This window comes from Gouania willdenowi, chromosome 15 (assembly GCF_900634775.1).
Source record: "Gouania willdenowi chromosome 15, fGouWil2.1, whole genome shotgun sequence".
In the NCBI taxonomy this organism is placed as follows: domain Eukaryota; kingdom Metazoa; phylum Chordata; class Actinopteri; order Blenniiformes; family Gobiesocidae; genus Gouania; species Gouania willdenowi.
This window is the reverse complement of record NC_041058.1, coordinates 2330640-2355934: the sequence shown is the minus strand read 5'-3', so window position 1 is coordinate 2355934 and position 25295 is coordinate 2330640. Positions and strand designations below refer to the sequence as shown.

Here is a 25295-nt window from a genome sequence, read left to right as displayed (position 1 = left end):
GTACTGTATTCAGTGTTTTATTGGTCATTGTGTTTTTGTAGTAATTTTATGTATATGTATTAATGATTTGTACATTTTTCTGCCATTCTGTGTTTTTTGGATGGTGTTTATCTGTGATTTTGTTTTTTTTGTGTAAGAATAAAACATGCATACTACCAGTAGTGTCAACCTTATCTGACAAATGCAGAAGAAAAGAGAAACAAAGCTTCACAGGAGCCTCAGGCGTCTGTTTTAAGTCCCAAACCAAATGATCCCAGTTATCACTCTTTTAAAAAGGTCCTCAAATGTCACACTTTTTCTTTGAATAAGCCACTTTCTATGTGTTCCAGCTCTGGATTTTTCTCTCTCGCTGTTTGATGCACATTGTGTGCACGGTGAGATGAATGCACACCTGCTGCGCTTCAAACGTTACATCGAAAATCAACTTTGCTGCAGTCTTATGATGCCTTTCATCACACACACACACACACACACACACACACACACACACACACACAGCGATATTTCCCACACCGACAACAGTATTGTGAAAAAGAGCCGTGTCGTGTGAGGTATTTTTATGCTTTCTGTGATTCTGAATGGCCACTGCCAACCATGAAAAGAGTGCGACATAAAAGGCTTTCAGCGCCACCTTTCAGACCTCACGTGGTTTTGGGAGAAAGAAAAAAGAAAGAAATAAAGAAAGCAACCAAAAGGAGCCAATCATGTGCAGCTACGTTTGTTTTTTACAGGGCGTAACTAAAAGGAGCTAAAGGTTGGTTTGACCTTAAAAAGTAAAACAAATGCACCACTTCTCCTTGTTTCATACAAATGTGTTCAAACTCACTGCTAGTTTCATTCTTCTATGCAAAAAAAAAGTCATTGAAAAGTCTTTTACAGGCAGAGAAAAGAAAAGCTTTAGTATTATTCAGCTTTGAAACCACACAGAGTCTCGATTTATAGTACGGCTTCTGATTTTCCATTTCAAAATTTTCCCCAGTTCGGTTTTGTTTCTGTTTCTTTGGCTTTCCCTAAATGAATGTAATTACTGGCTATTAAACTGCATTTTTGCTACATTATTCCCATTTCTGCCACTTCTACATCAAATTTCAAAGCTTTTTCTGCTCATGTTTTCCACTTTCAAGACATTTTAAACACTTATAAACCCTTTCCACCACTTTTCCACCTAATGTCACATATGTTGACTTGTTTTCACCATATTTCATGCTTATTTTTTACAATTAAACCACATTCCCTATTTGTCATGCTCATTATTTGCCAGTTCAAACTAATTGTTCCAACATTGAGACATATTTTTACCACTTTTTCTGTCTGTTTTTACCCATTCTATTTTGCAACTTTTAACCAATTTTTGTGGTTTTTAAAACCTCATTTAATCACCTTTTCCACCATATTTGGTCACTTTTAACCCATTTTATTTCTGAATAAAACAAGGATTTACATCTTTAAGATGACTATATACTATGGCCCAAATAATAATAAACGTTCCTGGATAACAGTGGATATTATTCAGATAAATAAATAAATGTGTTTATCACAGATTCATAGAACAATAGACCATCATTTTACTGACTTTATGGATGGACCCCAATGATCTCTCCTTTATTCCCCCTTATAGATGGTCCTGTCTCCACATGACTGTTCTTCAATGTTCATGTCTGTGTTCAACCACCTTCAGCTACAGTGGGGGTCCCTGGAACCTTTATTCTGGGGGTTGTGGGCTGAAAAGGTCGAGAACCACTATAATAAGGTCATATTTAAAGATGCCATGTTTAATGTTTATGTGCCTCCAGCAGAATGTGGTTTTCTTCATGACTTCCATGTACCTGAGCATCAGTAATCAAGTCGGGGGGTTTAAAGAGATCATATACGACTTATTTATTCTCGTGGGTCTTAAAGTTTGATGTATTTGAGTTAAATACATGAATGTTTCAGTAAGAAACAAAGCCTAAGAAGATAACTGGTGGTTTTTGATTAGCACGGATATTCCTTTGGGTGTCCAAACGCAGCCAATGGCGTGGCGTTTAACACTTGTCTCACACAGTCAGAGTGGCGGCGGCTGGCGTGTGAACGATTTGACGTAAGAGTACAAAGCCAAGTGTGTGTGTGTGTGTGTGTGTGTGTGTGTGTGAGAGTTAATAAATGTGCCCTTTTGTCTGTACGAACCTGTCAGAATTAGATTAGTTTTCCTCGGCGAGCGTGGCCTTTACACACACTCACACACACACTGGAGAAACACAAAGCCCAGCTGGGCGCACACTCACACAGAAGACGGTCGGACGCACAAACACACACGCACACACACGTTCACAGATAGACTCAGCTTCCATGTGTGAGGCCAATTCATTTTACCACAAGTGGTCCCAGATTGGATCTGGTCAGAGTCCCATTACGTCTCACCTTGGCTGACCTTAGGAAGCCCCTCCCCCTCCCCCACCAAACACACACACACACACACACACATAGAAGGAGTCAATACTAATTCAAGGCGACACACACACACCCTCTCAGGTCTCTGAGCTCAGACACAGGTTAGGTGATGGCGGCAGACGCCCCCCCCCCCCCAGACAGACACCCACAGAGTGCTATTGATTGTAACGTTATCTTGCTGGGATCGTTCCCATTGATCCACAGAGGAGGGTCAGGCTGATCAATGCTATCTGCTCGTCCGCCGTGTCATTAGAGTCAAGCCTGAGTGGCAAAATATCCGACCAGTGCGCTCTCTCTTATTCTGACGGGGAGGAAGAGGACGGGGGGGGGCTAAGTTATCTCTCCATCTCAGCTATCAACAACAGCATCTGACGCTGCCAAAGTGCTGCTGGGCAAGAGCATCAGTGGCCACATTTACCCCTTATTTCAGAATAAAAGTTAAATCCTCTTTAAATTGACTTTGTAAACATTTAATTCAAATGAAAATGGCGATTCGGAATTAAACTTAAATCTGAATTAAGTTATTCCGATTTTACTTCAGAATGAAATAATTCCTCTTATAAACATTTAATTCCACTTTAACATAATTCCGGTTCTGAGCATGCTCGTCCTGTCATTGACGTGTTGGTGACGACATAATTCAAGATGGCCGCCCGGACTCAAGCTGAGACTGTTTATTTAATAGCAGTGTGTTATCATCGAGCTGCTGCTTCAAAACTAATCAAAATAAAAGTGAAAACGTTCTTATTATGTGGTCTCCTATGTTGAAGCCGAAAATAAAAAGTTTGTTTTCCTGATAGACTTCAGTACGTCACGTTCACCCCCCGTCCAATCAGAACCCTCCCAACCCCCAGACCTAAAGTGGAACTGAAAGGCGAATAAACGTGGTTTCCATGTAAACCTCAAATCAGAATTACTATTTCCATGTAAACACAAAGCAGAACACTTTAATTGTGAATAATTTAATTCCGAATTTTTAAAAAATCATGTAACCGTGGCCAGTGTGTCAGATGGGTTTGTCTGGCAGGATTCGTACTGGACATCGGAAAGACTTGGTGTGTACGTGAGACAAACAATTGTTTGGTTTTTTTCCCAGATCTTCCCAATTCCTCTTGTCCACATCTGGCCTAGCGGACCCACACCTAGCATTAGTATTGTAGAACTGAAGACCAGTCCTGGTCTCGAGACCAGATTTTAAAGGTCTTGTCTCGGTCTCGATTTATTCATCCAGACCAGCACTGATTTCTGCTGTTCTTAGAACTTAGTAAAACTATAAATATCTTTGATTAATGTGTTTCGCTTTTTTTTTGTCAGATGTATTTTAAAGAAACTAAAACTAAAAAGAGAGAATGTTCTTTAACTGTTCAACCTCGTCATGGTTTTTTAAATTGATTTTTATGGCCTCGGTCTTGGTTTCGACTCTCAAAAGTCTTGGTCTCAGTGCATTCTGGTCTCGGGCACGTCTTGGTTTCAGATATTGTGGTCTTGAGCACAACAGTACCTAGCATGTTCATCTAGCCCACATACCGCATGGAATGATGGCACTTGGGTGCTCTGCTCCTGTTTGCCACAACCAAGTCATCTCAATGCCAATTGTCAGCCAAGGATGGACCAAATAGATATGGTACCTTATATACAGTATGGGCCACTTTTGGTTCACATCCAGATGAGTCTACTCTGAGCCAATCTTAAAAAGCCTTTATTAAGGTTAGGGCTATATAAACATTAAAACCTTGTCCTACGTGCTACAGCCAACATGGCCTTCGTCAGGGCAGATTCACACGTACTGTTGCATGTTTTCTCAGAGAGAAGTGGTCATGTGACCAGGTTCAGTACACAACGTCCTGTGACATGTAGTTGTGTAAAAAGTTTTTCCTTTGAGCTTTTGCGATATATCTAAATCATAGACTGTAAAAAGAATGGACAGGACAAGCTCCCCGGTGGAGTGAAGCTTTTATTTTTAGAGCTCCCCCTGCTGACTGGCTGCAGTATAGGTCATAAACCCCGCCTCCCCGATGATAACAGATGGGATGTGGGTCAAACTGTAAAGTTAAAATACTCGTCACATAATTTTTTTCCAAACCTTAACTCTGCTGTGATCATTAGTTATTATCACCATACATTGTGTTCAAGTGCTAATTTCTCTGTGAAGTTTGTTTTAAATAAGTTTTTTGAGGTTGCCGCGGATCTTGCATCGCTCTCTTTGTTTATGTTCATGGCGTAGCTGGGCTGCGTAAGTCATCAGGGCAGAACGCTAAATGGGCGGGGCGAGTTACCAGGGCTCCTCCCGCCGAACCCTATTGTGCAGACACTGGCTCCAAATTTGCAAGATGGAAACGCCCCTAAGCGCTTTGTTTTGGCTTCAAGAACGTTTCATGGGAACAGCAACAGTGCACGCCCACTGGTTTAAATATGAAAACGTCTGAAAAACCTCCTCATGAAAGCGTCAAAACTTTTTAGCGATATTTGAGTGTTGTTTTTTTTTTTTTTTTTTCAATATTCAGATCATTTTATTGAGCTATTTATATTTTGTGCATTTCCAAGAATAATGGAAATGCAGCTAATATTTCCTTAAACTTCCTATGACCGTACGCATGAATGCAGCGTTATTGAAACGTTAAAAAGACGATCAAAGATGACTTTATTCACGTTTCTGTGTGAGGTTTGTGGATTTTATAATTCTGTATTCAAGCTTATTTTACTTAGCCTCTAAAGCTAATATGCTAATAAGGACAAAAATCTATCAAAAGGAACAAAATAAATGTGGTATAAATAGACGTCTTTTATTACACTGAAGGAACATTGTTTTAGTCAATCATTCAAGTCTAAATTACAAAGTCTCCACTTTACTTTAATACACATGATAAAAATGTTCATTATAGTTCTTTGACTTGCTGCAGGTGAACCACCTTGATCTCAGTTTTTTTTACTAACTTTGTGTCACTTTGTCAAAAACCAGACACTGCTCCTTGACCTCCAGGTGTCTTTGAAATTCAATTGAGAGATCGAGAAAAAAAACATCTAAAGGCTTTATCTCCTTGAGGCGGCGAGGACATGGGTTCAATGAGTGGAGTGAATAGCCCCCTCTGTTCACACACACACACACACACACACACTCTCTCTCTTTTCTCATCTCACGCTCACGCGCCGCAGTCGCCTCCAGTCGAGCGTGTCTTATTGGCCTTCTGTTTGACTTCCTATCTGAGCGTGTGCGAGGGTGTGAGGGATCCAGATGGAGATGGGTTTATAATCATGGGACAGTTGTTGTTTTTATTATTATTTTTATTGTTGTTTTTACTGCTCACTAACCTGAGAAGGAACGGAGAGGAAGGATGGAATAGCAAGGAGAGGATAAACCAGTCAAAGGCGTGGATGAATGAATGAAGATGGCAGAGATAAAGACGAGGATTATTACAAAGAGAAGGAAGGAGTGAGGATCCGCATACATGCAGAGTAATAATAATACATGCAGAGTAATAAAGGGAAGGAGAGAAGAGGAGAAGGAATATATAGGAGAAGATGAGCAGCAAACAATGAAAGGTGAAGGAATGCTGGGAATGAATTTGATTGACGTAAAGATTAATCAACTTCACTTTTTTATATTTTATTGAGGCTCTACATATCTATTACGTCTCAGAAATAACTGAGATTAGAGATGAGACACTTTAATCACAGTAGAGATAAAGAAAACATGTGATTGTATCTGATCGGTGTCACATGATCAACATTTAGAACAAAGAAAAAAGTGTTGGTGAGTTTTTGGTAGTTATTTTAGTGGTATTTTATGTATTTTTGTGGATTTGTTTTTGATTTTTGCGTGTTGTTGTTTTGAATTTTTTTTGTTATTTTCTGTTTTTGCCATTTTGGTTTTTTGTTCTGTAATTTTGTGATTATTTAGGGATTTTGTTGTTGTTATATTGAATTTATTGGTTGTTATATGTTTTGTTGTTTCATATATTTTTTGTTGTTATTTAGCATGTATTTGTTGTTATTTATGTTTTTGTGGTTTTATGTACTTTTGTTTTGTGTGTGTTTTGGTTGCTATTTTATGTGTTGTTGTTTTGTATGATTTTTGTGTTGTTTTGTGGGTTTGGTATTATTTAGAATTTGTTTTGTTATTTTGTATGTTTTTGCCGTTTAAGTGTTTTGTTATTATTTTGTGTATTTTTGTTGTTATTTTGAATTTCTTTGCTGTTACTTTGTGTGTTTTTAGTGCACTTTGCATATTTTCTTGTTATTCCTTTGAAAAAGTAGTACATTTCTTTCATTCAAAAACTGGTTTAATTTACTTTAATTCACTCAAACAAAATAAACACTTCACAGAGATGGTGACAAAAGTCAGTTTCTTGAACGAATAATGAAATAACTGCATGATATGTATATTATGAATTTCTTCTTCTTGATTTATATTTTTTGGGGGATTTATTTTGCTTTTTTTTTTTTTTTCTAGGAAATAAGGAAGTCAAAGGTAAAACATGAGCAGAGGATGTAACAGGAGAGTAAAGACTGTGGTTTATAAGTAGGAATAAAACGTTGAGAGGAAAGATGATGAAATGAACTTGGATGAGATGAGAAAAGAGGAGGGACCATCATCACATGCAGGTACTGTTAGTTATTTTCCATTTTAGAGAAGATAAAAAAAGACCTACAAACTTCTCATGGCAACCAAACTTTACATCAGATGTTTTTTTTTCTCTCCATCTGTTCCCGTTTCCCCCGTCACCTCCTCTCTCTATTCTATTTCTATGTCTCTCTCTCTCTCTCTCCGTCCCTCCTACCACATTTCCAGGGTTCATTCATGTCACGTGGGCGCCCACTCACCTCCAACATGCTACCTCAGTTTCCATGGTAATGGAGTAGCGACTGTGCTACACAAACATATACTTTAACATCCAACACTTCACAACTCATTAGGACGAGAAAGTATCAGTCACAGGCTTTTTGTTTTTTGTGTTTAAAAGACGCGTTGATGAACCCGAGGCCGTTTGTGAACAAGGCCCTGGACGGAGATTCTAGAGATTCTAGAGATACTAGACATTCTAGAGATTCTAGAGATACTAGAGATACTAGAGATACTAGACATTCTAGAGATACTAGACATTCTAGAGCTTTTAGAGATACTAGAGATACTAGACATTCTAGAGATACTAGAGATACTAGAGATACTAATCATTCTAGAGATACTAGAGATACTAGAGACTCTAGAGATACTAGACATTCTAGAGATTCTAGAGATACTAGAGATACTAGACATTCTAGAGATACTAGAGATACTAGAGATACTAGAGACTCTAGAGATACTAGACATTCTAGAGATTCTAGAGATACTAGAGATACTAGACATTCTAGAGATACTAGAGATACTAGAGATAGTACACATTCTAGAGATTCTAGAGATACTAGACATTCTAGAGATTCTAGAGATACTGGACATTCTAGAGATACTAGAGATTCTAGAGACTCTAAAGATGCTAGATATTTTAGATATACTAGAGATGCCAGAAACTCTAGATATACTAGGCATTCTATAGATTCTAGAGATAGTGGAGATTCTAGAGATACTAGAGATGCCAGAGACTCTAGAGATACTAGACATTCTAGAGATTCTAGAGATACTAGAGATACTACACATTCTAGAGATTCTAGAGATACTAGAGATACTACACATTCTAGAGATTCTAGAGATACTAAAGATACTACACATTCTAGAGATTCTAGAGATACTAGACATTCTAGAGATTCTAGAGATACTGGACATTCTAGAGATACGAGAGATTCTAGAGACTCTAAAGATGCTAGATATTTTAGATATACTAGAGATGCCAGAAACTCTAGAGATACTAGGCATTCTATAGATTCTAGAGATAGTGGAGATTCTAGAGATACTAGAGATTCTAGAGACTCTAAAGATACTAGATATTTTAGAGATTCTAAAGATAATAGATATTTTAGAGATTCTAGAAAATTCTAGAGACTCTAGAGACTAGTACAGTGCCTGTCAGAAGTATGCATTCATGTGGGAGCTCAAGTAGAGGTGTCAATTATGGTCAAATGAGTATGTGTTTGAAGGTTGGATGTACAAAGAGGTGTACATACTCTGTACTCTGTAGTGTTATAAAGGGGTTTATTTGCGGGTGCAAATTAAAATAGCGTGTGCGATTTCCCTGGTTTAATTCTATGGGACATGTGCATGATAAATGTGTTTGATGTGTTTTTTTTTTTACTCATTTATAAATATTTTTTTTTTGTTTGGTGTATTTTTCTGTAATGTATGTTTTTTGGAGTCATTATGTGTATTTTTGTATCTTTCTGTTGTGTTTTTGTGCATTTCTGTTGTCATTTTGTGTATTTTTTGTATAAATATTTAGTTTTATGAGTCATTTTCATCTTTTGTTTTTGGTGTTTTTTTCTGTAATGTATGTTTTTTTGTCATTTTGTGTGTTTTTGGAGCCTTTTGTATATATTTGTGCATTTTTGTTCTCGTTTTGTGTACTTTTTGTATAAATATTGTTTCGGTTTTTGTTTTATTTAACTCATTTAGTATATTTTCATTATAAATAACGTGTGGTGAGGGCGTGTTTTGAGATATGTGCACGTGCGTTGCCCTGTGGGACTCCTCTGTGGGTTCTCTCACATACACGCACGTATCAGCCGTGCCCATGCACATACGCAGTCACTAGTTGTTTAAATGCGAGAGACACAGGGCGTTAGTGAGCAATTACACGAAAAGTTATATGGTTTAAAGAATGAAAAACTTGTTGGAGATTCTGGAAGTTCCAGAGTGATGCTAGAAATTCTAGAGATACTAGAGATTCTAGAGATACTAGAGATTCTAGAGATACTAGATATTCCACAGATTATGGAGGGTCTAGAGTGTGTGTGTGAAGTGTGTGTGTGAAGTGTGTGTGTGAAGTGTGTGTGTGAAGTGTGTGTGTGAAGTGTGTGTACGCCTTGTCTCAACGGACGGTGTCACAGCCCTCGTTTTTACTGGATGCTTTGTGCACATGTTGTTTACTCATTATGTCGCTGTGTTTGCTTCTTTTTATGAATCATTTTTCATATTATGCTAATCAGCCACTTTATTGGGTACAGTGTTTGGGAAAATCAAAAGAAATGAAGAAAACACATATAGCAGCAGGTTATGGTCTTATTTTGTGAAGGCCAAAACACACATAACAGCAGAAATACACAAATGTATACACAAAATGACTGAAAAACACACAAAAATAACAGAATACTCACAATGATTAGCGAAAGACACAAATTTTACTCCAAAAATATACAAAGTGACAGAAATACACTAAATGATGCTAAAAGTATCTATACACAAAAGGATAAATACACAAAACAACGACAAAAATATCTGAAAAATATCCAAAATGACAAGAAGAATACATGAAATGAGAGAAATATAAACAAAATTACCTCCGTGAAACACATAAAACAACATACTGTAAATAGACCAAACCCTTTGTTTTTTCCTGTATTAATGCTTTATATACATTTATCTAAACACTGACAGTTATATGACCCCGCTGTGATACAAGTTGCTCATCTCTGACTCAACGCAGTAAGTGATGACATCATTACCAACCTCTGTCTTAATCTGCATAGATGTAATTAAAATGTAATAAAAAAATAAGACATTTTCTCTAGACCTCCCATATCTGTTTTAAGCAAATAACATCCAAACTTGTGTAAAATATCTACTAAAATGTTTGCTGTAATTTAAGACTGTAGAAATGTGTTAAAAACCCTCTGATGTTGTTTAAACTAAATGAGTATAAAGTGCTGCTCTCACGACGCACACTTGGAAACTAAATCCTTTGTATTTTCAGAAGAATTTGATTAAGAATATGTTGTTTGTGTTTTTGGCTGGTGTTAAAGTCTTACGAGTGTTGGCCACGTGCACACTCTGTGGTTTCTGTTGCACCAGGAGGATTTTCAAGGGATGAGTGTAAATCCTTGAAGGTTTTATGAAGCTGAAGTGTCTGCATTTTGAGCAGCAGGTTTTACTTAGTTTCTTTCAGAATCTGAGCGGTTTGAAACTGATAGTGATGTCTCAGTGTCTCTTAAAAAGATTCAAAGTGACGGAGCTGCCGTTGATCTGGAGATTAGCATACATCTGTGCGTTTGATCTGCGTTTTCTCACACGGCTCCAACAGGCAGGTACATGGATGGTGTATTTATGATGCCAAAAGAAGGCTTTTGAAGCTCAGGCTGTTTGTAAATGCATAATTGTTTGGGCTGTTAGCAACATTCTGCTTATTATTCCCTGAGTCTGTGTGCACAAACATAGATGTGTGCTCTATAGACCTGGAACAGGAACAGGATAAGTCAGTATCTTGGGCCTCCTATTTTCCATAATTCACATTCTGACATTAAAAAATCATTCTGACTTCTTTCTGTTTTTGTCTCTTTTTATTTAATGATCAGAACCCAACATGACACGTAATTTGATGTCGAGAAAGTTTGACAAACAGATAATATGTCTGATACCGCTGGTTAAAAACCTCTCCCTAAGTGTATTGTATAAAGTAGTGATCATGTTATCATGCCTAAAGTCTTTGAAATGTACTTATTAGTAAATCTATGCCTAACAAAACACATTATTTTCCACTATATTTATTTTATTGCATTTTAAAAATAGGACTACTTTACAGTTTTAGAGCCTGTGTTAATCCATCTTGAAACCATGTGATTGATGATGTCACACGGCCCCACTGCCTGTAAACATCTCATTGTTTTCTATTGGAGTGAAACATTCAGCCTGATTTTTAGATCATTTTGCAGCTTTTTCAGTCAAAATCTAAACTTCTACTGCTTTTGGTTGATCTAAATAACGGAAAAGTTAAAGACGTCGATGTAAACCTCTTTTGTTTACCGAAAGAGGATCAAAACAGTTGTGACCCAAAAGGATCTGTGACCGCAGGGGGCGACAGTTCCAACTCTGCAGTTATGTATACAACAAAGCAGAGAAGAAGAGCTCTCCTAAGGGACCTTTACTTTCCCTTAAACAGTGTGTGGCTGACACTCTGGTGGCTGAAGTTAGTAAATAAATCACAGACTGTTAAAGAAACACAAACCCTGAGGATGGAAGTCCTTATAGATGGGAGTCCTTTAACTGTCCATGATTTACTCACTAACTTCAGCCACCAGAGCGTGTTAGCGCACTGTTTAAGGGGAAGTAAACGTCACCGAGGATAAATTTCAATTCTTCTTTCTGAATTGTATTTTTTTAAGGGGATTTATTTTTGTCTGAGGAACAAATGTTTCTCTGACTTCTTTACTTTCCAGGAACTAAGGAAGTCAAAGGTAAATCTTGTAAACACTGCAGCATCTAAGCTGCTACGGAAAGCAGGAGAGTCCAATGTCATCGTGCGGCTGCGCTTTAATGAAACTTTTTTGAACTTTTTTTGGTGGCCACACCAGTCTGTCATTGCCCGATCCCGTTAGATCTCAGAAGCTAAGCAGGTCTGGGCCTGGTTAGTAGATGATGGAGACCACTGAGAATTCCAGGTGGCACAGTGGGGGACAGTCACCTCAGTGGTATCTGTCATTGTGTCCTTGGGCAAGGCACTTTACCCACATTGCCTAGTATGAATGTAGTGTATGAGTGAGTGTTGGTGGTGATCGGAGGGGCCGATGGCGCACTATGGCAGCCTCTCTTCCGTCAGCCAGCCCCAGGGCACCTGTGGCTACAACAGTAGCTTACCACCCCTAAGTGTGGAGTGAAAGCATAATCCCTTCATTCTGCAAAGCGACTTTGAGCATTATTGTTATTATACTTGATTTTATTTCGTGAACTTTTGAATATTATATCACGTTTTTTTTTTTTTTGCGCACATTCCTATTTGGGATCATATCACACATTTCCAGTTAGCTGAAGGGCTAACATCGCTCTTTGGATGTAATCTTGCATTATTATAACCATCCCCATTTTTTAAATCTTCTCATGCATTTATGTGAATTGTGTACAGAGGTTGACTTATTTAAACTTTTGTTGCATGTTTGGTGTGATTTCAGGAAGTTTATTAGCCTGTAAAAGCATCTAAACAGGGAAAGATGATGTGACGTGACACAGAAATGTGTGAACTATGAATAGAATTCAGGAGATTTTGAAACTGAAAATCAGAGGCTTTAGTTCTCTGCAACATGCATTAAAAAAAACACACACACACACACACACACACTCTGCTGTCACACAAACAAATTCATACTTTTGTTGGAAAAATCCCGCACACACACGCGCTCACACACACACACACACACACTCACACACACACACACACGCGCTCACACACACACACACACACACGCGCGCTCACACACACACACACACACACACACTTGCACTCTGGTACTCTTTGGAGCAGATGGCTCCTCAGTCATAGCTGATGTTTCACACATCAATGAAGCACACCATGTTCTCACAACTACTGAATACACACACACACACACACACACACACACTATGAAGCGAGCGCTGAACCTCTTGAAATGGATGAGCAACCTCAGCTTCACTCACTGTTGGTACACACGTGCGCTCAGGTGACATGAGTCGACCTGTGTGATTGCATACGATTGTGAAGACACACACACACACACACACACACACACACACTCAAAGCATGCACAATGTTAGCACTGCTAATTTATGGGGCGAGGAAAGTCGGGGAAATAAATTACCAGAAGGTAGAGTCAGCTTTAAGAACCGAAGCAGAAACGCTTCACATGCACAGAAACAAAAAACATGTACGTGTAAACATATGGGAGGAATAATCAACCTTTGAACCGGTGTGATCGTCATGCTTTGTGTTGCCTATTGTGTGTTTGTCCTGAAACGTGTTGGTGCTTTGAGAATCCTTACAACAAGTCTTTGTCATCACGTAGAAACACCCCACAGATGAGACATGGGCAACTGAAGGCCTGGGGGCCACATACGGCCCTCTGTCTATCTTTGTGCAGCCCTCAAACTGCACAAAATGACTCAAAAATCGCATAAAATGACAAAAGAAAAAACAAAATAACAAAAATACACTAAATTAATCCAAAGAACACACAAAGCTGCAACAATTAACAACACAACAACAAAAAAAACACAATGCCTCAACAAAAACACGCAAAATATTAAAAAAATAACAAAAATACACCAAATTTCTCAAAAAAGCACAAAAAACTACAATATAAACACACAAAACAACAACAAAAGCACATAGAATGACTCCAACAAAATACAAAACAGCAACAACAAAAAATACAAAGCCTAAAAAAAACACAAAAACACACAAGACGGCAACGAAAACAAAAAAATAAATAACAAAAATACACTACATGACTCCAAAAAACACACAAAACTGCAACAAAACAGCAACGAAATCACACAAAATGACACCAAACGTACAAAAAATGACTAAAATGATGGGAAAAATATACAAACAATAAAAAGCAAAAACCTTTGTTCTTTGATGTATTTTTGCTCAGAAAATGCTGACAACAACAGAAAAATGTGGCCCTCAGATCAGACAAAGATCATTTAACGCTACTATGAAGTGTTGCCAGATACAGCAGAAAGATTTCCTCCCAAAAATGATTTTATTTTTTACCTTCCTTTAAATATCACACATATTATTACTGTAATTTTCACTCTTTGTCCATCCTCATGTAACGAAATAAAATAATTACAAAAGAAAAGAATAAAACTAAAGCCAAAAAAGCAGGAAACTGCCCAAACTGGCAACACTGTCCAACATTAATTCAGGTTCAAAAACCCTGAAAGTTTTAAAACGTCTCTCCTGACGATCAATCGTGTTTATTAAATTATAGGAAACGCTCCACAGAAAGTTCTCGTGGACACTTGGAGAAACCAGTCGGCTGTTCGACATTAGCGTTATTTAACTTAGTGGAATCAACGTTGCTATGGCAACTCCATTCTGGGCTGCCTGTGATTGGGAAAAGGTGTGAAAAATCTCCTGACAGCTGGTGGGCTTTCATGAATTAATGTCACGGTGAAGCCACGATTAGCATTAACACGCACACACACACACAGTGGATGATGGAGGATGGAGATCCATGGATAGACTTGTTGAATGAGTGTGTGGACCACCCAGTGTGGGTTTGAGAGGATCTGTAGCTGTGATGACAGCATGAATAGTAACACACAGAAACACAGGCAACTTGCCCACAATAAATATCTTTGCTTTGCAGTAATTAAGGTGCAGGAGGAGAAAAAACACTCACACAACGTTTGATCGGAGGTGTTACAGTAATTTGTTTTCCTTTGAAGAGGAGAGAAGTGGGTGATGACAACATGCATGGATGGTTCTCCTCCTCCAGCGCCGATCGGATCACATTATTTATTAATATTAGGAGAATTGCGTCCCTGTGACAGACAGACACTTTAGTGCTAACGTTAACGTGTTTAGTTAATCAAAAACACTTCAGAGCAGCAACAGATGATAAACCAAGGAGGAGCCTTAAGGCAGGGAGGGGCCACAAAAATGTGATTGTATCTGATCCAAGGGCCACATGATCAACATTTATGTCAGAATTTAGATTAATGACCGATATGAGTATTAATACAGGGGGATTAAGGGTTTTTCTTTGTCTGTAGTTTTGTCAGTTTTTAGTGTGTTTTATTTATTTATTTATTTTTATAATAATAATAATAATAATAATAATGAATGTGTGTCTACCAGACTAATGATGTGCAATAATAATCATTTATAGATAATTAGGCTGATGGTGAAGTTACAGCAGCTGGATTTGAATTAGGAAACTGCTCTACTTTATATTGTCCTAAAAAGTGAAAAAATAAATACTTTATTCACGTAATTTGTCATATATTATATATTGGTCATAAGCAGACATTAGATAGCACAATTGTACATAAGCTACACAAATTAGGTTAATTATTTGGACTTTTTGGAGACTGAATTTCATCAGTCGGCTCAACACAAAGACTCACTGTAAACACTGTAAACAATGTAAACAATGTAAACGCTGTAAACACTGTAAACAATGTAAACAATGTAAACACTGTAAACAATGTAAACAATGTAAACGCTGTAAACACTGTAAACAATGTAAACAATGTAAACACTGTAAACAATGTAAATGCTGTAAATCAAAGCTTCACATTTCAACTCCATCTGTGTACGCTGAGTGCTACAAATGATGCATTTTTTATCTGGTACCTGAACATAGATCACACACACACACACACACACACACACACACACACACACACACACACACACACACACACATGCACACACACACACACACACACACACACACACACACACACACACACACACACACACACACACACACAGCAGCACCCCTGGGTTATGTAATTCATCACAGGAAAATGAGCATCAAGGTAAAATTAATTGTGAGGGAAAGCAGGGCTGACTTAGGACTGATTAAGTTGTCAGTAGATGAATTCGTTGGAGCAACTCGTACAATGTGCATCAGTCACTCTGTGTCATCCTCTTCTTCATCATCATCATCATCTTCATCCTCTTCTTCATCATCATCTTCATCCTCTTCTTCATCCTCTTCTTCATCCTCATCTTCATCATCATCTTCATCCTCTTCTTCTTCATCATCATCTTCATCCTCTTCTTCATCCTCTTCTTCATCATCATCTTCATCCTCTTCTTCATCCTCTTCTTCATCATCATCTTCATCCTCTTCTTCATCCTCATCTTCATCCTCATCTTCATCATCATCTTCATCCTCTTCTTCTTCATCATCATCTTCATCATCATCTTCATCCTCTTCTTCACAGCCAACATCTTTAAACCCTCTCCTGATGTCAGAGCAGCAATAAACAACCTTAGTCCAAAATTACATCAGAATCTTATTTATATTTACACTAAAAAGCCCTTTTTTAAAGTAGGTCAAAAATGATTTAAAACCAGAAGTTGTTTTGTACAACGACGTATTAGGTCCACATTGAAATAAAATTAAAATAAATCTGGGCACTACGAGATTAAAGTCTTAATATTTAGTGAATAAAGTTGAAATATTTTGAGAATACAATTTGTAATTTTATGAGATTAATTTAATATTAAAGTCATAATATTTCAAGATGAAAGTCGTAATATTTCATAATTAAAGTTTTATTATTTTTAGATTAAAGTCGCAATATTATGAGAATAAAGAGTTAATTTTATTCCAATAATGTTGTATTTTAGTAAAATCGTAGTTTTATGAGGTTAAAGTCATAATATTTTAAGATTAAAATAATGCGTTGAGTTTGACACGTGTTTTAAAGTGTGCCAGAAAGAAAACTTTCTCTTATACATAAAAAGGCTTCATTGATGGACTTCATTTCCCAGAATGCCCTGGGCCGAGGCCTCTTCCTGTTCACCTCGTTACCAACATGTTTTCATGTATTCTCTGCACCTGAACCCACTTTCCTCATCAGCGTTTGCAGCTTTAAGAAGAAGACGTTTCAGTCGTCGTTCACAATGGTGATGTTTGAAGTTATATTTGGGTCATTGTCTTATTTCTTTGTGAATGTTTGGAAGAAGAATTCCTGTTTTCTTCTGTGATAATCTCTTGAAATGACTCCTAAATGTGGGCCAACAACTAATTTGAAAGTAAACTATAACATGGTTCTGTAACTTTTAGATTCCACTTTAAAGCTAATTACCAAGTGCATGAAGCGTGGTGGAGAAATGGTCTAAAAATGGGAAGTAGAAAAACCTGCTGAAGCTGATGAAGTCATTTCAGGTTTATTTATGGCACCATTTTGGTCACGCGTGAAAACAAACAAACTTGAAAATAACTGCACGAGTCTTTGGAGTTAAAAGTTAAAACTCATGCACGTCATCATCATCATCATCATCATCATCATCTCCGTTCCTCTATGGGGAGAGATTTGTCTCAGAAATATTCACAGATATATTCACAATTTGCACATGTTTTTTCAGAGTTGTACATGTGTTTCTTAGATTTTCACATTTTTTCAGATTTTCACATGTTTTTTAGATTTTCACGTGTTTTTTTAGATTTTCACGTGTTTTTTTAGATTTTCACATGTTTTTTTTTTTAGATTTTCACAATTTTTTTAGATTTTCACATGTTTTTTTTTAGATTTTCACATGTTTTTTTTTTTGATTTTCACATTTTTTTTTTAGATTTTCACATTTTTTTCAGATTTTCACGTGTTTTTTTAGGTTTTCACATGTGTTTTTTTATTTTCACGTTTTTTTAGATTTTCACATTTTTTTTTTTAGATTTTCACATTTTTTCAGATTTTCACATTTTTTCAGATTTTCATTTTTCAGAAAATTGTGGATATATTTGTGAATATTTGGGAGACAAATCCCTCCCCTTATTCCTCTGCTTATTTCTCCTCCTCCCTGCATGAATTTATGTTATTTGAATTTTCGACACCTGATCATTTCATGCAGTTTCATCAGAGCTTCTCGTGCCTGAGCGGAAGTTGGAGGTAAAATTAGCCGCCGCGGTGTGTGAGAAGCAAAGGTGACTAGTGATCATTATGTGTGACTGTCCACCAATTAAAACTCTCGATGGAGCTTTTCTATTCTTGGAGCAGGTGATTAAACGAATTCTGTGTGTGTGTGTGTGTGTGTGTGTGTGTGTGTGTGTGTGTGTGTGTGTGTGTGTGTGTGTGTGTGTGTGTGTGTGTGTGTGTGTGTGTGTGTGTGTGTGTGTGTGTGTGTGTGTGTGAGTAATTAAACAGCACATTATTTATAGCGCCGCATTAGTCGTGGAGTCTCCAACGCACGTTGCCAGAGTTTGATGTGATTTAATAAGTTTTGAAGCTCCAACTTGTTGAAGGCGTAAAGTCTTCATTAGTTTGTCGTCTATTTAATGAAACTCTATAATTATTGTGCTAACAGTCGGTGAGCATCAGCTTCTTCTTTTTTTTTCTTCTTCTCCATCGCAGCTTTTAATGAGAAGCGGGGGTGTGCACCTCGGTTTGTAAAGGACTGCAGTGAGATGAAGTTAGAAAGACACTTATGAAAGAAATGTTTGTGGAGCGTAAACTGAGCAGATAGAGGAGGTGGGGGGGGGTCAACGGGTCACTGAACAGAGGAAAAACCATAGAAGAAGACGACCTGATGACCATAGCTGGTTCTAGTATGGGGGGGGGGGGGGGGGGGCTTTATGGAGGGGGGGCAGTATGTGTAACTACATGCAGACAATTATAATCCATTAAATTAGTGGTTTTCAAACTTTTTTGGGTATTCCCAGGGGTGTAAAATAGATATATCCTACTCAAGTCGAAGTACGGTACCTTGATTGAAATTGTATTAATGAACAAATCATACATAAAATATATAAGTAAAAAGCAGCTGAATTAAATAGGACTCAAAGTAAAAGTTATTAGTTATTTCCACCCCCATGTTTATTTTTGGTCATAAATCTTAGAAGGAAGAGACCAAATAAATCTACCACAATTAGAACTTAAATTGTTTTCCACAAAGGCATCTGTATAAAATAAAAGGTTTGTCAAATTGTAAAAGTCTTTATTAAAATAAAATAACACCAATGAATTCATTTCAAAGTTCAATTCATTCTCATGCTCCAAGTATGGCTACATTTATAAAAACTCTAAAACTGAGAAAATAACCTCCGTTCAATGCTGTTTTGGCGTGGGGTGTTACGTTTAATCTGATTGGTCGGCTATGATGTGATGCATTTGATTGTTGTCTGGTCATTTCATTTTTTTTTTTGTAGTTTCACAATGTTCGTTGATAATTTTAAAACAGAAAATAATCATTTATTCAGTAACGGTTGGGTGTAGAAATGCAATAAATGACTTCTTTTAAAAAGTACTTAAGTACAAATAAAATGACTGATTTATAAATATACTCAAAAAAACTAGCAGGTGCCCATAAAAGCAACTCAATTACAGTAACGTGAGTACTTGTAATCCATTACTTTCACCTCTGCAGGGAACAAGAAACATCATATTTAAAAATAAACTAACCTGCATAAAAAAACAAATGCAAAAGTGCAGAAGTCAAAAATACAGGAAATAGTAAAACATCGTTTCCAATCTGTGACAAAAAGCATTTTTTGAGGCACCTTTTGAAAGTTTGTTTAATGTTTTTCGCTCCATTTCAAATGTTGATGTAAATCATTATTTTTATTTTTAGTTCCACGTTACATTTTCTTCTAATTCAGTCTAATAATTTATTGCTCTTTTAATTTTTGATACATGTTTATTCTTATTATTATCCCTGTCTTTGTGTGTAGGCATTTTATTTAGTGTTATTAATGATTGTTATTGTCAATGAAGGAAGATATTTAAGAATATTGGCATGAAATTGAGAATGTCCTCCTGTTTGTCTCCATTCTCTGCATTTAATGGTCCTCAAAATGTAATGTTAATTACAACAAATGTTTCTTCATGTGCCATAACTGTTCAGTTTTATTCTTCGGTCACTTCTCTTACGTCTACGTTTCACTGATTCAAGTGTTGGCGCCCCCGCAAGGAATCATGAGGTAATGACACCAGATAACAGATAACAAACAAACCAGGCCTTCTGTTTCATTTAATTAAATAAGTATTGATATTTAGCTCTAGCATATTGATTCTCTTATCGCACATGGAAGGACCTTATTGATTTTTTTCAGCCACCAGTAAAAAAAATCACGATAAATCACTCGTTAATCCAAAAAAAAGTCTTCTTATTGACATTACTTTTATGTATTTTTAAAACAGAGATATGTTTTTAAAACAAAGTGACACTGCAGCTCACTACAGGACATCTTGGTCCCTAATGCGTTCGTGGCCTGTTCAGAAGCGTTGCATCTTTTACGCCTCCCAGTAAATCAGATGCAGTGTTGATTTAGCTCAGCCGGCTCTGAGCCGTGTCATCCTAATGTGTGATTTATGACTCTTATTCCATGTATCGACAGCAGTGAAATACGACGAGACTGTGATATTACATGGTCAGAGAGTAGACGGATCTTTATCAGGACGGCGGCCATTTTTCACCCAGCGTCTAATGAAGTGGCGTCAGTCCTTCCAGCCGCGTTAAGATCGAGAGGTTTTTGTGATTGGAATAAATTAAAGTGTAAATGTGGAAGGAAGATTATGAGGGCAATCGCTGTGCGTGCGTCTAATGAGCGGACGGTGGAAACAAGCCCTGACACAACCTCGTCTGCAAGTGTCTCTTTGAAGCCGCTACAAGCATTTTGGGGGCGGAGCATCCCCCCTTTAATTATGTTTGCCTTTAAACTTCCAGCGTGAGAAGAAAAAGGCAGAGTTTAGATAATAAGTGAGATGAGAAAGGACCTCAGTGTGTGTGTGTGTGTGTGTGTGTGTGTGTGTGTGTGTGTGTGTGTGTGTGTGTGTGTGTGTGTGTGTGTGTGCGTGTGTGTGTGTGTGTGCGTGTGCGTGACTCATCTGGTCCAAGCATCCCACGCTGCCTCAAGGCTCCAGTTAATTCACTTTTAGTCAGATTTGAGGTATTATTTGTCACCAAGATCGAGTGTTTCAGGGAAAATTGCTCACGCGGTAATATTGACGGGTGCGTCTGAGTAAAAATGTGTCGAGAAAGCACAATCACGTCAGCGACCGAGACTGAAACGAGCAGAAAGTGGCTCGTGTTGAAAAAAGGCTGAAAAGTGACTTTTTACTCAGTTTAATCATGTTTTTCTCATTTCAGATGTGATGTTTATGTGTGCCTTTAAAGATAAGGGATTTTTTTACTCAATAATATGTTAAGGTTTCTTTTTTCAGAAATATTATTTTGATCTCCTGACATGTTTTGAGCGTCAACTGTCAGTCTTCTTCAGAGGCGTCTGCTGATCGATTTGATGTGTCATTAATGTCTGCGTAATAACTCCAGCATGTTCTTTTTGTCTTCTTTTTGAAACAATATGTTACGGTTTCATTTATTAAGACAACTTTTACTTTGATCCCCTGACATGTTTTGACTGTCAACTGCCAGTCTACCTCAGAGGCATTTGTTGATCACTTTGATGTGTCTTTAACGTCGTCCGCATAGTAATTCCAGCAAATACGTTTTGTCTTCTTTTCAAATACTATGTTAAGGTTTCATTTATTCAGACTTTTTTTCAGGAAATTTACTTTGATCTCCTGACATGCTTTGACTGTCAACTGTCAGTCTTCCTCAGAGGCGTCTGCTGATCGCTTTGATGTGTTTTTGACCTCCGCGTAATAATTCCAGCAAGTTCTTTTTGACTTCTTTTTAAATATGTTATGGTTTCATCTATTCAGACAACTTTTTACTTTGATCTCCTGACATGATTTGACTGTCAACTGCCAGTCTTCTTCAGGGGCATCTGATGATCATTACAGCAAGTTTTTTGTCTTCTTTTTGAATATTATGTTAACGTTTCATCTTATAACATTTTTTTTTCAGGAAATTTACTTTGATCTTCTGACATTTTTTGACTGTCAACTGTCAGCCTTCTTCAGAGGCATCGGCTGATCGCTTTGATGTGTTCTTATCTTCTGTGTAATAAATCCAGCAAGTTGTTTTTGTCTTCTTTTCGAATGTTATGTTAAGGTTTCATTTATTCAGACTTTTTTTGAGGAAATTTCCTGAAAAAAATATTTCAAATGAATTTTTCGTATTTCCTGAGTAGTTTTTATTTGTTTGTACAGGAGAAGGCGTCCCACAGGGAGCTATTATGGGACCATTTTCGATTCCTAGCATTGTAACTAGTGCTAATTATCTTTTCCAGGATATGTAATGAGCTAAAAGTAACTCAAAAAATCTAAGCTACAACTCACTCTCAGTTTGAAGATTAAAGTTCAGATTCCATTAAAAAGCCTGAATAACGAAAGCCTTCAATCAGAGTTTGAATAAATAAATGTTCCTGAACGCTTCGGTTTATTTGCGCTGCCCGCTGGCGTTCTGCTGACCTCATCTATCAAACACTTGAAAGATGAAAATAACCAGATGCCGAATGTGGTTAAGTGCAGACTCGGAGCCAGAGAAGCTCTTAGAGCATAAGAGACGAGAACAAGGTTTCCCTTCCCACCCCCACGGCTTCTGTTCCTCCCTCCTGCCTCCCATCTTAAGTCAGTTAACCTAATGGAAGTGGCAATTAATTAACTCCACAAACAGGATGATTAAGGAGCTGACAATCAAGTGACTGGGAGGGGTTTGAGTGATGGTAATTTAGAGGTAATGATTTCCTGGCTTCTGGAAAATTATAAGGAATACAAGACACACGTGCAGCTCTGGATTAGGATGGATTTGTGTCAGGCAAACGTAGGTGGATGCAAAGCTGGAAATAATCCCCATCCCAAAAAAAGCCTCGAGTGCAAAACGGTTCGATTTGAACTCCCACAGCTTGGAAGTCAACAAAAATAGCAGTTTCTCAACTGATGTGTAACACAGACGCCTGGTTTTCCAACCAATCCTCCATCCCTGTTCTATACCTTCTTCTATCGCAGAATGACGGAACATTTTGTGACTCCAGTAAACCAGACAAACTGGAGAGGTCTTGGGATTGGGAACAGGAATCAGGGTGAAGTGGAAACCCTTTAGAGAGAATCAGGGGAGAATAAACTCCATCTGGATAGACAGAGCCGTGCCCTCCAGGGCTCAAACCCATGACCCCCCCATAGCTGATTATATACCATGGGATTAAATGTCATGAACATCAATTTATGCAATAAATCTATGACCGACTGCATAATCTTTTCTGGCAGTTTAATCTCAGGGACTGAACCAACGTACAGTAGCATCTACAGCAGTGGTTCTTAACCTTAGCAGAGACCAGGGACCCCCAAAATATGATGAACTGGGATTTTAAAAACCACAGAAAATGATTAAAAATTACAAATTAGAGTGGCCATAAACAGACAGAAAAAGTGGTAAAAAGGGTTCATAGTGTCAATATTGGAACAATTAGTTTAAACTGGCAAATATTTATATTGGTGAATTGTTCATCTGAATAATATCCACTGTTATCCAGGAAGTTTACTATTATTTTGGCCATATTATTTAGTCACCTTAAAGATGTAAATCCTTGTTTTAATCAGAAATAAAAATAGGGAGAAAGTGACAAAAAAAAAATGATGGAAAAGATGGTGAAATAGAGATTAAAAAACCACAGAAATTGGTTAAAAGTTGCAAAATATTGGCCAAAAACTGAGAGAAAAAGTTGTAAAAATGGTTCAAAGAGTCAATATTGGAACAATTAGTTTAAACTGGCAAATAATGGGTGTGACAAATGGTGAATGTGGTTAAAATGGCAAAAATGAACAGGAAATATGGTGAAAAGAAGTTAAAGTGACAATAATGTGTCAACATATGTGACAATAGGTGAAAAAGAGGTGGGAAGCGTTTATAAGTGTTGAACATGGAAAAAATGTGGAAGAAATGGGAGTAATGTAACAAAAAGGCATTAAAATATGGCAAGAAAAAGTGATGAAAATAAGTTAAAATATGGTTTGGTAAAGTTTGGTGAAGTTGTAGAAAATTTCTAAAAATAAGCACAAATTGTTACAGGAAAAAAATATTCTTAGTTTGGAGAAGGCGTCTGGCTCCCCGCTCCATCTGACCCCAAGGTTGAGAACCACTGATCTACAGGAGCAGATAGTCCGAACCACTTCCTGTTCTCTGACCACAGAGTAAAACCACATCCATCAGGACAGATACTTTCTTTCTTCACTCGTGTAAATGTAGCTTCTACATTTGAAATCTGCCACAGATCTATCGTGTTAACCTTTGATGACATGGCAACATCAATAAATAAATAAATCTAACACCATTTTATTATTTGATCTAAAACAAAACTATCCCACAACCACATCTTATAAGACAAGATAATATCAGAACAATGTTCTAATAAATACTAATCTGTTTAACTATCAGTCAACAATCAAAGCAACACATTAAAGGATGATGAGATCAAAGTAGGTCCGCTATGAGGTGAGGAGCTCAAAGTAGAGTGGCTCATGAGACGAGCAGAATGCTGAAGAAATTGTTTTCCAAAAAATAAGTGAAAAAGTTCAATATAAGCCCTGTAAACTTTCAAAATAAAGCTTTGTGTCTTACCGTTGCCTTAGGGTTGTTGGCTCCGATTGGACCCCTGAAGACGCCTTTGATGCTTCTCAGCTGTCCGTCTCGTAGGTGGGTGGAACTGATCACAATGTAGTAGCACGCCATTGGCTTTCATTGAGTTAAATATCAAAAAATGTTCTGGAAAAAAAGAAGTCCCAAAAACTTGCACTGTTTGCACAAAGAGAACAGGAAGTAGAAGAAAAAGAAGAAGAAAGGTGGTGAATGTTCTGTTCTTCACTAACTTTCTACATATTTTCTTCCCACTCTTGCTCCAAATGTTTTTTCATTTATTTAGAAATCCTCTTTCTCTTTCCTCTTCAGGTATTTTCTCCACATCCTTCATCCTTCATCGCTCCTCGTCCTCATCAGTTCCTCCAACTCTCTCAGTCTGAGTCTAGTGATGGAGACACTTTCTGCTCCTATCTGAGCATCATCGTCTCTTTGTTTGCTCTCCTCTTGTGTCCGAGCAGGCGTTCCTCTTCCTCTGGATGCTGCGCTGCATGTGCCTCTTCTTCCTCTCCTCCTCCTCCTCTTCTTCTCTCTCTGCTGCTGATCTCCTGCTCTGTGGCCAACAGACCAGAGTGCTTTGCTCCTCACTTACCTGCGGTTGCCATCTGCCCTTTTAACACATGGAGTGCTGACTCGCTCTCTCTCTCTCTGCTCCCTCCCTCTCCATCCTCCATCCTCTCCATCCTCTCCTCCTCCTCCATCCCTTGATCTCTCTCCCCTCTCCCTCTCTCTCTCCATCACCGCCTCTGCTCTCGCTGTCTTTCTTCTCTCTTTAATCACCTCCTTCTCGCTTTCTCTCCAGCTGAAGGAGGCAAG

General features: G+C 37.7%; 1 protein-coding gene across 2 annotated transcripts in view; it reads right to left on the bottom strand.

Annotated features, from left to right (window-relative positions):
- LOC114476441 (uncharacterized) overlaps positions 1-25135 on the bottom strand; it is a 75276-nt gene extending 50141 nt beyond the window's left edge. For both annotated transcript variants that reach the window (XM_028467945.1, XM_028467946.1), the window contains exon 1: positions 24465-25135. In XM_028467945.1, the coding sequence (XP_028323746.1) occupies positions 24465-24575 (111 nt within the window). In that variant the 5' untranslated portion in view covers positions 24576-25135. The remainder of the gene's footprint in view (positions 1-24464) is intronic.
- Positions 25136-25295: the final 160 nt, after the last annotated feature.